Source organism: Barbus barbus (genome assembly GCF_936440315.1).
Source record: "Barbus barbus genome assembly, chromosome: 27".
Classification (NCBI taxonomy): Eukaryota; Metazoa; Chordata; class Actinopteri; order Cypriniformes; family Cyprinidae; genus Barbus; species Barbus barbus.
In genome coordinates this window covers 29,365,956-29,381,775 of record NC_136755.1, presented here as the reverse complement: position 1 = coordinate 29,381,775, position 15,820 = coordinate 29,365,956, and the positions used below count along the sequence as shown (strand labels likewise).

The window sequence follows — 15,820 nt, the reverse complement described above, 5'->3', positions numbered from 1 at the left end:
ACTTGGCCTATATAGACCCTATCTTAAAATACACTTTTGTTTTATGTGTAGGCCTAATCATATAAGCCAAAGTTATAAACCACATTTTCACTTTAACATCGTTATTTATTTATTATTTAGCTGCATGTCTCCCTTTTCTGTGTAAACTAAAGTCAATATCTAACGTTAATTGAAAAAGAATATCTGCTGATTCAGATGATGCCAGTTCTTAACATACAATAACATGATAGCAATTTATTTTTTTGTTTTGTTTATTTATTTATTTGGATGCCCATTAACTATGCCCTGAAGCATTGCTAGTCTTCCTGGGGTCCCCACAACACTTAACATTCATACATTATTACATACATTAAGGAAATAATTAAGCCAGAAGTAAAATCTTGATTACTGATTAGAAATCAGAAGTCAGAATCTTTTGTTTCCTATAAACACATACTTCTTGAATGTTGTTGTATCTGAGTGTTTCTGTCTCATCAGACGTACCTGCGCAGCTTCATGAAGACTGAATGAATCATGGAGGACACACAAGCATCCAGAGATGGAGATTTTTCTCCAGGATGCAGGTATGTTAAATTGTCTTCGTATGATGTTTTCCAGGGCTGGTGTAGTGATCTGTCAACATTCATTTAAAGTTACTGAATATACCTTTCATGTGTTTTCATGTTTTCTTTGTTATATTAATATACCAGTACTACACATAAAATCAACTGTATGATTTTCCCCTTCTATTCTATTCTATTCTATTCTATTCTATTCTATTCTATTCTATTCTATTCTATTCTATTCTCTATTGTTTCTATTCTGTTGAAGCCAAAGTGACAGATCAATCTCACCAGAGCCCAGCTGTGTGTCTATGAAGAGTAACCAGTCTATGCTCGAACCGATAAAATTTGAGGGAAGACACACATCACCTGATCTGAGGTACAACATCTCTTTTTAAATAGATTGTGAATATAATTTTTTTAGATAGACATCTTTCCTGTGTGGAATTTATTTTCATGTAAAATCAACCAGTTGGATTCTTGTCTACTATATTATCTCTTTTCCAATGTTGCTATTCTGTTGAAGCCAAAGTGACAGATCAAACTCACCAGAGCCCAGCTGTGTGTCCATGAAGAGTAACCAGTCTATGCTTGAACCGATAAAATTTGAGGGAAGACACACATCACCTGATCTGAGGTACAACATCTCTTTTTAAATAAACCAGAGCGCTGTCTCAGTACTATGTCTACATCTAAAGCCAGACTGGAATTTATCTAAGATATTATTCTTGGAAAAAAAGTAGTTAGTTGTCTCAAGACAACTTTTTCCAATATCTTAGATAGGATGGGAAGTTTTGATATTGGACAGTAATTTGTTAAGTCATAAGCTTTCTTTAAAATGGGCTCAATAATAGCTTACTTAAGACTATTAATATTCTATAAAATACTCAGACTGGCGATATCAGAGCCATCCTTAAGAATGCACAATGAAACTGTGTCATTGGGGCAAAATTAACACTTTAAATGAAAAATAATGTCACAAACTTCAGAAAGCGACTAAAACAAAGTTCTATTGCATCTGTTTCAACTGGATTAATGGCAGAGGATGGGTCTGATATCGCCAGTCCGAGTATTTTATCGAATATTAATAGTAGAGCAGCCAACACACCACCAGATGCCATCTTGAAAATGCAATAATGGCTTCCTCACTCCTCCTCCTCTCCATCAATAAGCCGGTGTGTGGTGGGGGTTCTGGCGCAATATGGCTGCCGTTGAATCTTCCAGGTGGATGCTGCACATTGGTGGTGGTTGAGGAGATTCCCCATAGATATGTATAGATGCCACATTCAACCGCTCCAGATACTTTGACGCGTCTGCCATTTTGGAACAGTCAACTTGACATCATTCACCATAATAATCAATGAATATTCAAAGATATACATGCATATAACTTGCTGTTGTGGACGCACACAGTCAAATTGCCCTCAAGGGTTCACAGACCATTCCAAATGTCTTACATATCGTGGCCAATAGAAACAGTTGCTAATGAGGCATCTACACATATATATCTATGAGATTCCCTCTTCTATGTAAAGTGCTTTGAGTGCCCAGAAAAGCACTATATAAATGTTACATATTATTATTATTATTATTATTATTATTGCTTGTTTTTGAGTAATTTCAACTACATATCAATGACAGATGTGCTTCCTCTGTTGCTTCCGTTGCTGTCTGCATCTGGCACTCTACTATTCTGTAGTCTCTTCACCACTATGTACCTTCTACCTTCTTGTTAAACTTTGTGGTTGAATACAGAGCATTAAACTCAGACATCTAACATTCACAACTGTCGCTTATTCATCATAACAAAGCAAGTATTGCAAGTGCAAACATTTTTATATCAAAGCATATATGGTGTTAACATAAATACAAGTAAATAACATAACAGTGAAGCAGGCAAATACCAATAGCAATATCAATATCCAAAACAGCAGATAAAGCTAGATACAGGTAGATAACTAACATAGATAACACAATCTGTGGATGTTTTTCAGTAAAGAAATGATTATTCAGGTTTTCATTTGTATTATTTTATCAGTTCATTTAAAGTTACTGAATATACCTTTCATGTGTTTTCATTGTTATATTAATATACCAGTACTACACATAAAATCAACTGTATGATTTTTTCCCCCTTCTATTCTATTCTATTCTATTCTATTCTATTCTATTCTATTCTATTCTATTCTATTCTATTCTATTCTCTATTGTTTCTATTCTGTTGAAGCCAAAGTGACAGATCAATCTCACCAGAGCCCAGCTGTGTGTCCATGAAGAGTAACCAGTCTATGCTCGAACCGTTAAAATTTGAGGGAAGACACACATCACCTGATCTGAGGTACAACATCTCTTTTTAAATAGATTGTGAATATATTCACAGTCTATTCACAATCAAACGAGAATGTGCGAATAGATTAGATAGTTTGGTTTTGATCATTCTGAATGAGACGTTAATTTACAAGGTAATTCTGTGTTATTTCAACAAAATTGTACAAATTTCGCTTCCACACATTTGATTTTTCGACTGTTTTTCACTGCTCAATTGTATTGTCTCTGTTCTGTCCATGTTTGTGTATAATTAGTGAGCAGTTAACGGACACTCCAGGAATATTTGGGGGAAAACGCATGCCGTCTAATCTGAGGTACAATATTTCTGTCTAGGCTGTCAGGAGATTTTTTTATTTATTTTATCAGTTTTACTCATCTAAATTATCTCTTAATCTAATGTTTTATACTTTCAGTCACAACACTCAGCTGGTCCAAAGCAGATTCAAATCAAATCTGAGGAAGAAGTTTGAGCGTCTGTATGAGGGAACAGCGACGCAGGGAAACCCAGCACTCCTGAATGAGATCTACACAGAGCTCTACATCACAGAGAGTGAGAGTGGAGAGATCAATAATGAGCATGAGGTGAGACAGATTGAGACACAATCCAGGAGAGCAGCAACAGAGGACACAGCCATCAAATGCAATCACATCTTTAGACCTTTATCTGGACAAGAAAAACCCATCAGAACTGTGCTGACAAAGGGAGTCGCTGGCATTGGAAAAACAGTCTCTGTGCAGAAGTTCATCCTGGACTGGGCTGAAGGGAAAGAGAATCAGGACGTCCAGCTCATATTTCCACTGCCTTTCAGAGAAATCAATCTAAAGAAGGACAAAACACTCAGTCTTTCAGATCTTCTTCATGTCTTTTTCCCTGAAACCAAAGAAATGGAAATATCCAGTGATGAATATAAAGTGTTGTTCATCTTTGATGGTCTGGATGAGTGTCGTCTGTCTCTGGACTTTAAGAGTAAAGTGAAACTGTGTAATGAATCTGAATCAGCCTCAGTGGACGTGCTGCTGATGAACCTGATTGTGGGCAATCTGCTTCCCTCTGCTCTCATCTGGATCACCTCCAGACCAGCAGCAGCTGATCTCGTCCCCTCTGAGTGTGTTCATCGAGTGACAGAGGTACGAGGCTTCAATGAGCCACAGAAGGAGGAATACTTCAGGAAGAGAATCAGTGATCAGAGTCTGGCCAATACAGTCATCTCACACCTGAAGTCATCAAGGAGCCTCTACATCATGTGCCACATCCCAGTGTTCTGCTGGATCTCAGCCGCTGTTCTGGAGAAGATGTTGAGTCGAGCAGAGAGAGGAGAGATTCCCAAGACTCTCACTCAAATGTACACGCACTTCCTGATCCTTCAGACCAACATCAAACATGAGAAGGACTATGAGAAGAAGGTGACAGATGAAGACATGATCCTCAAACTGGGGAAACTGGCTTTTGAGCAGCTTGTGAAAGGCAACCTGATCTTCTATGAGGAGGACCTGAGAGAGTGTGGCATTGATGAGACAGAAGCATCAGTGTACTCAGGATTGTGCACTCAGATCTTCAGAGAGGAGTCTGGCTTGTATCAGGGGAAAGTCTTCTGCTTTGTTCATCTGAGCATACAGGAACATCTAGCAGCTCTATATGCACATCTCTCCTTTACAAAGAACTACATAAATGTGTTTGACCAAACAAAACAAAGTGTGTTCTCTAATATTTTAAACTGGCTTAAATATCATTCAGCATCTAAGCTGCATCAGAGAGCTGTAGATGAAGCTTTACGAAGTAAAAATGGACATTTGGACCTTTTCCTGCGTTTTCTTCTGGGTCTCTCGATGAAGTCCAATCAGACTCTCTTACGAGAACTACTGACACGGTTAAGAAGCTCCTATAACAAAGAGAAAACAGTTGAGTTTATCAAACAGAAGATCAGGGAGAATCATTCTTCAGAGAGAGCCATCAATCTGTTCCACTGTCTGAATGAACTGGGTGATCGTTCACTGATGCAGGAGATCCAAGATTATCTGAGATCTGGACAAATAGGAGAAACCAAACTCTCCTCTTCACAGTGGTCAGCTCTGGTTTATGTGTTGCTGACATCAGAGCAGAAGATGGATGAGTTTAATCTAAAACAGTTTATTGGAGCCCAAAATACAGCAGATGAAGTTCTTCAGAAGCTGCTGCCTGTGATTAAAGAATCCAGATCAGTTCAGTAAGTCACGCTAACAACAATCACTACACTGATAAAACATGACCACATTTAGCACTTTAGCAGGTACATTCTTACCAAAGCAGTAAAAGGAAAAAATCATATATCATCATTTATACCAGTGTTTGCTGAACTGAGAGACTGAAGAGTGTTATTGTTCTCTACAGGTTGAGTGATTGTGGCGTCACAGATGAAGGTTGTGCTGCTCTGGCTTCAGCTCTGAGATCAAACCCCTCACACCTGAGACACCTGGATCTGTCTGGAAATAAAGTAGGAGCGTCAGGAGTGAATCTGCTCTCTGATCTACTGAAGGATCCTCACTGTAAACTTGAGAAACTGAGGTAAGAGTGTATAAAAGTCCAACATGCTCCTTCATTATCATCCCACTGTGAATAATAAATATACAAGTTAAAAGTAAAGCAAAAAAGTACATTCAGATAACTGAAAATAATGTTTTCTTAAACTTAATTAGATTATTTTCAAGGTGTATGACATCATTTTCTTTACTTGAATACAATTAGCAGATGCTATTGTCCAAGGCGTCTTGCGTTGCATTCCTTGGAACTGATCCAATGATCTTGGTGTTGCTCATAGACCATTCTCTACTGTTTGAGTAAAATAATTACTTTCTTTGCTACTGTATATAGATAATATGAAGATATGACAACTGTTTTCATTTGGTACATGTGTTGAGGATTTTGAGGTACTTTCATAAAAATTTTTGATTTTTAGAGTTTTATGGTTTTGAAATGACCCCCTGAATTACCATGTAGAAGTGGGTCTGAGCCTAAAACTGGATCTGTTCATCATGTTGTGGATTAAGTTTCTCTTTCTGATTGTGAAGTTCTTGCTTATCTGAGCTGTAGATCCTGAACTGAGAGTCTGAAGAGTGTTATTGTTCTCTACAGGTTGAGGGATTGTGGCATCACTGATGAAGGTTGTGCTGCTCTGGCTTCAGCTCTGAGATCAAACCCCTCACACCTGAGAGAACTGGATCTGACTGGAAATAAACTAGGAGCTTCAGGAGTGAATCTGCTCTCTGATCTACTGAAGGATCCTCTCTGTAGACTGGAGATACTGAGGTAAGTTTGTATAAAATGTCTCAACATCCCCCTCTGTTTTACTCATATGGTGAATAATGATTTTAAAAAAGTACTGTGAAATTACTAATGGGAATGTTGCTTTTGTCTTCATTAGACTCTTTCCAAAGTGTCTTACATATTTTCACTTATGATATTTTATATTAACATAAAATATTATTGGGTAAGATGAAAATGTTACAACTGTGTTCGTAAAGATGTGTGAAGGATTTTAAAGTTCTTAAAAAAAACGAAATGATTGAGTTTTTGTAAAAAAATATTTAAATGAGCACACATCAGCTGCTTTGAGATACAACAGTTTTGTTTAAATAGATTAATTAAAAAATGCTCATTCGATCCATAATGATGTGTTTTCAGGGTGTCCGCAGGGCCTAAGAAAGTCTTAATTATGATTTCAAGAGGTCTTAAATTTGGAGACGGTAAGACCAGAATTGCGATATGGCTGAATATGAAGATTAAACTTCAAAAGGCTATGATTTCATTAAAAAAGTCTGGTGCTGCGCTGCTTTGTGTTCTGTCTTTTACCAGAAAACCCTTATATTTCAGCCAAACGCAACACCTGCTGTCAGAGAATGAATCTGATAACAGGTTAAACTAGTGCAGTATGAGTTTCACTGCACGATTCAGTCTATTAAAATACATTTACAATGATCACGTAATTTAAGATACGGGGGCAGAAAATGTATAGCCTATATTTACGGTATATCATTTCATCACGTGAAGAGTGCCATCTTTTCTCCAAAAGTCAGTATGGTTACAAATGTGATTTTGATTTTATGCAACAGTACAATAAACAAGAAGTTAATATTAAGAGACTTACGTTTTAGACACCATATGTCCTGCTTTTGCTCTGTTTCTCCAACAAAAATAATTCCAAACACAGCCACAGCTCTGTTTTTGCATCTCTGAGCAACATGATGGTGTTTTGTTCCTGAATGAATCAACCTTTTAAACGATTCAGTTCAATCGCAATGACTCGCTTATTAACAGTGACTCGCTGCCACCTGCTGGCGGTTTTAATTTCATATTCAAAGTATCTTCATTTTTGTAAATAATTTCATATGTTTCAAATATCAAAACATCATTTATGCATTTGTAACTGCAGGTTAGCATTCTATGTCCCTCTGAGCTTCATTGAAGAGTGTGTAAATACATATTAATGCCACTTAAAGTTTATAAATAATTTATACATTTTATTGATACTGATTTCATTTGCTTGGTAACAGCCCAAATGCAAGAATTTGAGTCAAAAGATGATGCAAACTTTTAGAAAAAATGGCTTAAAGGTAAAAATGCCCATAAAACTTGTTGGAAAAGATTAATTTCTCTCACTGCTGTGAACTGACCACACAGAATATGAAGAATATCAAAAGAATTCAGGAGTCAGCTGTCCACGGTAATCTTGAAGATACCAGCACAATAACACACTCAGCAAAATATCGTCTAATTATTGTTATCGATAAAATACCAGAAAATATCAAGATATAATTTTTTGCCAATTTCGCACACCTGTAATTCATGTTATTTAATTTATATAAGAATTTATTGATAAAAATTGCTAAAATCAATATAATTAATATTTTTTACTTATCCATTTTCTTAAAAATGGTTTAAAGGCTGAAATGTAAAGTTTATCATTTTATAAAACTGTAATTTTTGTGAAAACTTTATTTATGTTGTAACCTGTTTTTTAATATTTCAGTCATAACTTTCAACTGATTCAAAGAATGCTTAAATCAAATCTGAGGAAGAAGTTTGAGCGTCTGTATGAGGGAACAGCGACGCAGGGAAACCCAGCACTCCTGAATGAGATCTACACAGAGCTCTACATCACAGAGAGTGAGAGTGGAGAGATCAATAATGAGCATGAGGTGAGACAGATTGAGACACAATCCAGGAGAGCAGCAACAGAGGACACAGCCATCAAATGCAATGACATCTTTAGACCTTTATCTGGACAAGACAAAAGCATCAGAACTGTGCTGACAAAGGGAGTCGCTGGCATTGGAAATACAGTCTCTGTGCAGAAGTTCATCCTGGACTGGGCTGAAGGGAAAGAGAATCAGGACGTCCAGCTCATATTTCCACTTCCTTTCAGAGAAATTAATCTGATGAAGGACAAAACACTCAGTCTTTCAGATCTTCTTCATGTCTTTTCCCCTGAAACCAAAGAAATGGAAATATCCAGTGATGAATATAAAGTGTTGTTCATCTTTGATGGTCTGGATGAGTGTTGTCTGTCTCTGGACTTTAAGAGTAAAGTGAAACTGTGTAATAAATCTGAATCAGCCTCAGTGGACGTGCTGCTGATGAACCTGATTGTGGGCAATCTGCTTCCCTCTGCTCTCATCTGGATCACCTCCAGACCAGCAGCAGCTGATCTCGTCCCCTCTGAGTGTGTTCATCGAGTGACAGAGGTACGAGGCTTCAATGAGCCACAGAAGGAGGAATACTTCAGGAAGAGAATCAGTGATCAGAGTCTGGCCAATACAGTCATCTCACACCTGAAGTCATCAAGGAGCCTCTACATCATGTGCCACATCCCAGTGTTCTGCTGGATCTCAGCCGCTGTTCTGGAGAAGATGTTGAGTCGAGCAGAGAGTGGAGAGATTCCCAAGACTCTCACTCAAATGTACACACACTTCCTGATCCTTCAGACCAACATCAAAAATGAGAAGGACTATGAGAAGAAGGGGACAGATGAAGACATGATCCTCAAACTGGGGAAACTGGCTTTTCAGCAGCTTGTGAAAGGCAACCTGATCTTCTATGAGGAGGACCTGAGAGAGTGTGGCATTGATGAGACAGAAGCATCAGTGTACTCAGGATTGTGCACTCAGATCTTCAGAGAGGAGTCTGGCTTGTATCAGGGGAAAGTCTTCTGCTTTGTTCATCTGAGCATACAGGAACATCTAGCAGCTCTATATGCACATCTCTCCTTTACAAAGAACTACATAAATGTGTTTGACCAAACAAAACAAAGTGTGTTCTCTAAGATTTTAAATCAGAAGAAAAATGTTTCATTATCTGGTCTACATCAGAGAGCTGTAGATGAAGCTTTACTGAGTAAGAATGGACATCTGGACCTTTTCCTGCGTTTCCTTCTGGGTCTTTCATTGGAGTCCAATCAGACTCTCTTACGAGAACTACTGATACAGACAGGAAGCTCCTATAAAAAAGAGGAAACAGTTGAGTTTATCAAACAGAAGATCAGGGAGAATCATTCTTCAGAGAGAGCCATCAATCTGTTCCACTGTCTGAATGAACTGGGTGATGATTCACTGATGCAGGAGATGCAAGATTATCTGAGATCTGGACAAATAGGAGAAACCAAACTCTCCTCTTCACAGTGGTCAGCTCTGGTTTATGTGTTGCTGACATCAGAGCAGAAGATGGATGAGTTTAATCTAAAACAGTTTATTGGAGCCCAAAATACAGCAGATGAAGTTCTTCAGAAGCTGCTGCCTGTGATTAAAGAATCCAGATCAGTTCAGTAAGTCACGCTGACAACAATCACTACACTGATAAAACATGACCACATTTAACACTTTAGCAGGTACATTCTTACCAAAGCAGTAAAAGGAAAAAATCATATATCATCATTTATACCAGTGTTTGCTGAGCTATAGTAATATTAATTAATAACTAATGAACATTGCAAGAAAAAAAAATAAAAATCCATGAATTTGAGATCCTTTATATAGTATTTCTATAATAAATGTGTACAGATGTTCAGTGAATTAACCAGAAACAAATATAATATTTTTGTATTTAATATACAACAATTGTTACTTAAGGTTATATTATAAATAAATCAGTTTGATCGAATGCAAAGAGACGTGATTATTGATCGTAAGCACAACATCCAGCTAGAAAACATACTATTTGCAATAGGCAAGGCAAGGCAAGTTTATTTATATAGCACATTTCATACACAGTGGTAATTCAAAGTGCTTTACATAAAAGAAAGTCAAATAGACATTAAAAATCTGTAAAAACATGGAAATAAAAATAATAAAAACAAGGAATTTTAAAATGATATAGAAATTGATTTAAAATGAATTTAAAGAAAATGATTATACATAAAATTCATTGCAGTCAGTTTGGACAAATAGCACAGTGCTCATTCAACAAATGCACAGTTAAACAGATGAGTTTTGAGTCTTGATTTAAATGTGGCTAATGTTTTAGCACATCTGATCTCTTCTGGAAGCTGGTTCCAACTGCAGGCCGCATAATAGAAAAAAGCAGACTCCCCTTGTTTTGTGTGAACCCTTGGTATTTGGTCTGTTCGGTTTATATTCAGTGAGCATATCAGCAATATATTTAGGTCCTGGGCCATTGAGTGATTTATAAACAAGTAAAAGTACTTTAAAATCAATACTAAATGTAACTGGAAGCCAGTGTAAGGACCTGAGGACTGGTGTGATATGCTCAGATTTTCTGGTTCTAGTCAGAATCCTAGCAGCAGCGTTCTGGATGAGCTGCAGTTGTCTAATGGTCTTATTGGGAAGGCCGGTGAGGAGACCATTACAGTAATCCACCCTGCTGGTGATAAAGGCATGAACAAGTTTCTCCAAGTCTTGACTGGAAACAAAACATCTAATTCTTGCAATGTTTTTGAGATGATAGTATGCTGATTTAGTTACTGCTTTGACATGACTACTGAAACTAAGGTCTGTCTCCAGAATCACCCCAAGATTTCTGACTTGATTTTTCGTTGTTTGACCCCTAGAGTCAAGGTATGCATTCACCTTGAGAACTTCATCTTTGTTTCCAAATGCAATGACTTCAGTTTTCTCCTTGTTTAACTGAAGAAAGTTCTGGCACATCCAACTGTTAATTTCATCAATGCATTGGCAGAGGGTGTCAATGGGGCTGTAGTCATTTGGAGATAAGGCTAGGTAAATCTGGGTATCATCAGCATAGCTGTGATAGGCAATTTGGTTCTTCATCATTATCTGACTTAGTGGGAGCATATACAGGCTAAACAAGAGCAGTGCAAGAATTGAGCCTTGTGGGACTCCACATGTCATGGCCGTCCACTTAGACTTATGCTCTCCTATACTCACATAATAACCTCTCCCTTCTAAGTATGACCTGAACCATTTGAGTGCCATCCCAGAAAGCCCGACCCAGTTTTCCAGTCTCTCTAGAAGTATGTTATGATCGACAGTGTCAAACGCAGCACTAAGATCTAGTAGTACCAGCACTGATATTTTGCCAGAATCAGAATTGAGGCGAATATCATTTATTATCTTAATGAGTGCTGTCTCTGTGCTGTGATGTGCTCGGAAACCAGATTGAAAATTGTCCAGGTATCTATTTGAGTTTAAGTAGTTGTTCAGCTGATTAAAAACTACCTTTTCAATAATCTTACCTATGAAAGGAAGATTTGATATGGGTCTATAGTTGCTCAACATGGTGTTATCAAGATTGTGCTTTTTCAGAAAGGGCTTAACAACTGCAGTTTTGAGGGAGTTTGGAAAAGTCCCAGAAAGAAGTGAGGCGTTCACCACTTCTAAGAGATCAGCTTCTAAACAGTTAAGCACATTTTTGAAAAAGGATGTGGGAAGTGTGTCAAGATAGCAGGTTGAAGATTTAAGGTGCTGTACTATTTCTTCCAAAATTTTGTTATCAATTTTTTTAAAAACACACATAGTCACTTCTTTTTGAAATTGCGGTCGAATCTGTGTGACCTCTGCATAACTTGAGGATGTGCCAATCTCCTTTCTGATATTATTGATCTTCTCAGAAAAGAAGGAAGCAAACTCATTGCATTTGCTGTCGGAGAGCATTTCATTGGGAATCTGACTTGGGGGGTTTGTCAGTCTCTCAACAGTCGCAAAAAGAGTGTTGTTTAAGTTACTGTTTATAAGGTTTGAAAAGAAAGTCTGTCTAGCTGTGGCTAGTTCCACATTGAAAGCATGAAGGCTGTCTTTATAGATGCTATAGTGAATTTCGAGTTTCGTCTTCCGCCACATCCGCTCAGCTTTTCTGCATTGTCTTTTCATGCTCTGAAGTGCTGTTGATTTTCTCCAAATTGATTTCTGTTTCCCCGTCTTCTTGCTGACCTTTATCGGGGCAATATCATCAATAACATATTTAATTTTTGAGTTAAATGACTCCAGGAGAAGATCAACAGGGTCTGCAGAAATGCTTGGTGTTAATGATATTGCCTTAAATAGCGCACTTGTGTTCTCGTTAATGCATCCTTACTGATAGAGACAGACCTAGATTCAGTGGTGACTGAGATCAAAAAATCAATGGATGAGATGTTTAGACCTCTACTGATGAGTAAATCTAGGGTGTGTCCACGATTGTGTGTGGGTCCGTGCACATGCTGACTCAGGTCAAAAGTGTTTAAAATAGTTATAATTTCTTTTGTAGTTTTGATTTCTGCATTATCTATGTGAATATTAAAATCCCCTGCAATAGCAAAACAGTCAAACTCTAAGGAAATCATTGATAACAGTTCAGTGAACTCATCAACAAAGGCTGGAGAATATTTTGGAGGCCTGTAAATAATGATAAACAGGGTGCGTGGAGCACCTTTCAGCACAATACCTAGGTGTTCAAAAGACAAATACTGACCAAATGACATTTGCTTGCACTGATAAACATCTTTAAACAGAGCAGCTACACCTCCACCTCTCCTAACAGTCCTGCAGACACTTATAAAATTAAAGTTAGGAGGAGCTGTTTCATTAAGGATTGTTGCACTGCAGCTGTCTTCTAACCATGTTTCATTTAGAAACATAAAATCCAGGTTGTTTGTGGTTATTAATTTGTTGATCAGAAATGATTTATTTTTAAGTGAGCGAATATTTAAAAATGCTAACTTGATGGAATTACATTTTGTCTCTACAGCAGTCTTGGATTGATGCATTATAGGCCGCAGGTTAGATGGGTCAGCCGTACGGCTTGAGGAGGCCTTAGACTTTCTATCGCGTGATAAAACAGAAATAGGCATGCTGGGTTCCCGCTTGTTCTGTAAACATTTGTGAATGTTGTGGCTAATATAGCGGGGACCCGACACATATCACTGAGAGCTGTTATCAGTTGTTTTTGGTTCACCTACACCAGATGGAGAGGGGTTTGGGCCCTGGCGTTGTGGCAGCGGCCGGAGAGCTCTCGCAGGAGGAGGTGGGTGAGCTGGGCCTGCAGTTTTTGGTGGTTGTGGGGCCCGCCATTTTTTAGTTGATATCTGGGGGCTTGCAGCGAAAGAGTGGGAGAGTTTGGTCCCAGCATACACCAGTTCCTCCATTTTCTGTGAGAAGCTTAGAAGTGGGGATGCTGGAGAGAGGGAAAGTGTGTCTGGTGAGCAGGGCTCTGGCTCTGGTGTTTCCGGTGGCTGTGAGATGCTGTTTTCCAGAAAGTCGTCCTTGGGTGCTGAGTCTTGGAGCTGTTGTAATACGTCACAGTCTGCATGTGATGAGCTCTGTGGGCAGGGCTCAGCTGGGATGTCCATGAGCAGTGCTTGTTGTGGCTGCGTGGTGTTATCAGTATCCTTGTGGGATTTGTCAACTACATGTTGACTCAAAAGCTGACATGAAGTCCTGTGGTCACTCATATTCTGTCCAGGTGTGTGTGCCATTCAGGCCGAGTAGATTGGCACATACCGCTGAAGGATGACGGAGGGAGAAATAGATATTGTCTTTTAGCACTCTTGCACCGAGTCTGTTTAGGTGGAGGCCATCCAGTTTAAACAGTTGTCTGTGGCCCCAGAAAAGATTGAAGTTGTCGATGAAGTTGACTCCTTTTATACTGCAGGTTCTTTGTAGCCATGTATTTAGCCCAAGCAACCGTGAGAACATGTTAGTTCCCCTTGCTGGGAGTGGTCCACTGATGAACGACTGGACTTCAAGACTTTGAAGAGTTTCAAAGAGTTCACTGAAATCCTTCTTAAGGAGTTCTGACTGCTCCTTCCAAATATCATTCTTCCCCACATGGATGATGACTCGATTTGCAGTCTTGTGCTTCATCAGAATGTTCCGAAGTTCTTTGTTCACGTCAGAGACGGTTGCTTGAGGAAAGCAGCATGTAGTTGTAGTCCTGCAACTGATGTTTCTGATAATAGCATCACCCACTATCAGAGTCCTGGGCTCGGCTGCGCTCTGACCTGAAAGCCGCTGTCTGCTCGACCTTGAGCGCCTGTTAGTAGCGATGTTAGCTGTTGGCTGATTCGATCCGTGTTTAGGCACATTTGCGGATTCCTCACCCACATTCATTAATGCTTCAAATCTGTTCTCAAGATGTATAGGGGGTGGTAGGATACCAGTGTTTACAAGTCTTGTCATAGCCGTATCTGGGGTAGAGGATGCTACGGCAGCAATACGAGATACTCGTGATAATCTGATGTCTCGATTGCCTTTGGGTCTCGCTCCCTGTTTGTGCCATCGATTTGTCTGTCGATCTGTTTCGGCTTTTTCCTCTACATGTATAAACTGTTGAGATTCACAGGACTCACCGGCTGTATGCTGAGGGGGTCCGTGATGACCATCTGCTGTGTGTTCCACCTGATTTGGAAGTCCAGCAAGTAACTTTGTTTCAAGAACCACAATCCTTTGTAGAAGTCTGTGACAGTTTCTGCAGCAAGTAGATTCCACGGGAGGCATTTTCTCTCGTCTGTTTGGATGTAGACAGCTGTGTTTTTCCGTCTCTGGAATGTAAACTGCTGGGAAAGAATATTAATTTTCCCCAAAAAATGTGTTGTCTGAGCACTGTGCTGATCTGCTGAAGTTAAAATCTTAGAGAGATCTGATAAAAGTGCAAAAATAGGGAGCAAAGCGCAGAGCAAGTGCAAGAGCGTCCGAACAGTAGCAAAGCCGGAAGTAAGCAGTTGTCTACATCCAAACAGACAATAGTTGGACCGAGGCTATGGAATAACTTTCCTTTATCTGTGAAAGCTTCAAATTCTGTCTAATCTTATTTTCTTAGCGTGGCTTTTTAAACTTTAAGTTTGTATATGTTAAATTAATAATAATAATAATTAATAATTAGTTACATTTATATAGCGCTTTTCTGGGTCCTCAAAGCGCTTTACATAGAAGGGGGGGAATCTCCTCAACCACCACCAATGTGCAGCATCCACCTGGATGATGCGACGGCAGCCATATTGCGCCAGAACACCCACCACACACCAGCTTACTGGTGGAGAGGAGACAGAGTGATGAAGCCAATTAGTGTAGGGGGATGATTAGGAGGCCATGATGGTCAGAGGCCAGGGATTTGGCCAGGATGCCGGGGTTACACCCCTACTCTTTTTCGAAGGACATCCTGGGATTTTTAACGACCACAGAGAGTCAGGACCTCAGTTTAACGTCTCATCCGAAGGACGGATTAACTTTTGAGTTTACTGATGTTTTTCTTTTTACTGGGTTTTATTTTATTTGTACAGCACGGTCAACTGCTGTTGTGTTTGTCGATGCGTAATAAATATAAATACCTCAGGGAAGATGTCTTTCACTATTGTAAGTAAATGTTGTTAAATAGAGAAACAAAATTATACATTTTTAAAATGTCTATAACTTCTAGCGCATTATAAGAAGAGCAGAAAGAAGCTCTTTTAGTGGTGAGTGATATTTAATTGTTTCTGCTGGTCTGTCGCTGACTTGTAAGATTATTACTCGATAATATTGTTTATGTA

The 15,820-nt window shown here is 38.8% G+C and overlaps 1 protein-coding gene across 1 annotated transcript in view; it reads left to right on the top strand.

The window, feature by feature from the left end:
• Nucleotides 1-513: 513 nt before the first annotated feature.
• The window catches only part of LOC306847488 (NACHT, LRR and PYD domains-containing protein 12-like), a gene marked incomplete at both ends in the record, with an annotated part of 75,947 nt that continues 60,640 nt past the window's right edge, over nucleotides 514-15,820 (top strand). The window contains 8 exons of the mRNA XM_079381430.1: nucleotides 514-563; nucleotides 811-921; nucleotides 1,069-1,179; nucleotides 2,770-2,880; nucleotides 3,125-3,184; nucleotides 3,284-5,074; nucleotides 5,239-5,412; nucleotides 5,980-6,153. Of these exons, the coding sequence (XP_079237556.1) occupies nucleotides 514-563; nucleotides 811-921; nucleotides 1,069-1,179; nucleotides 2,770-2,880; nucleotides 3,125-3,184; nucleotides 3,284-5,074; nucleotides 5,239-5,412; nucleotides 5,980-6,153 (2,582 nt within the window). The remainder of the gene's footprint in view (nucleotides 564-810; nucleotides 922-1,068; nucleotides 1,180-2,769; nucleotides 2,881-3,124; nucleotides 3,185-3,283; nucleotides 5,075-5,238; nucleotides 5,413-5,979; nucleotides 6,154-15,820) is intronic.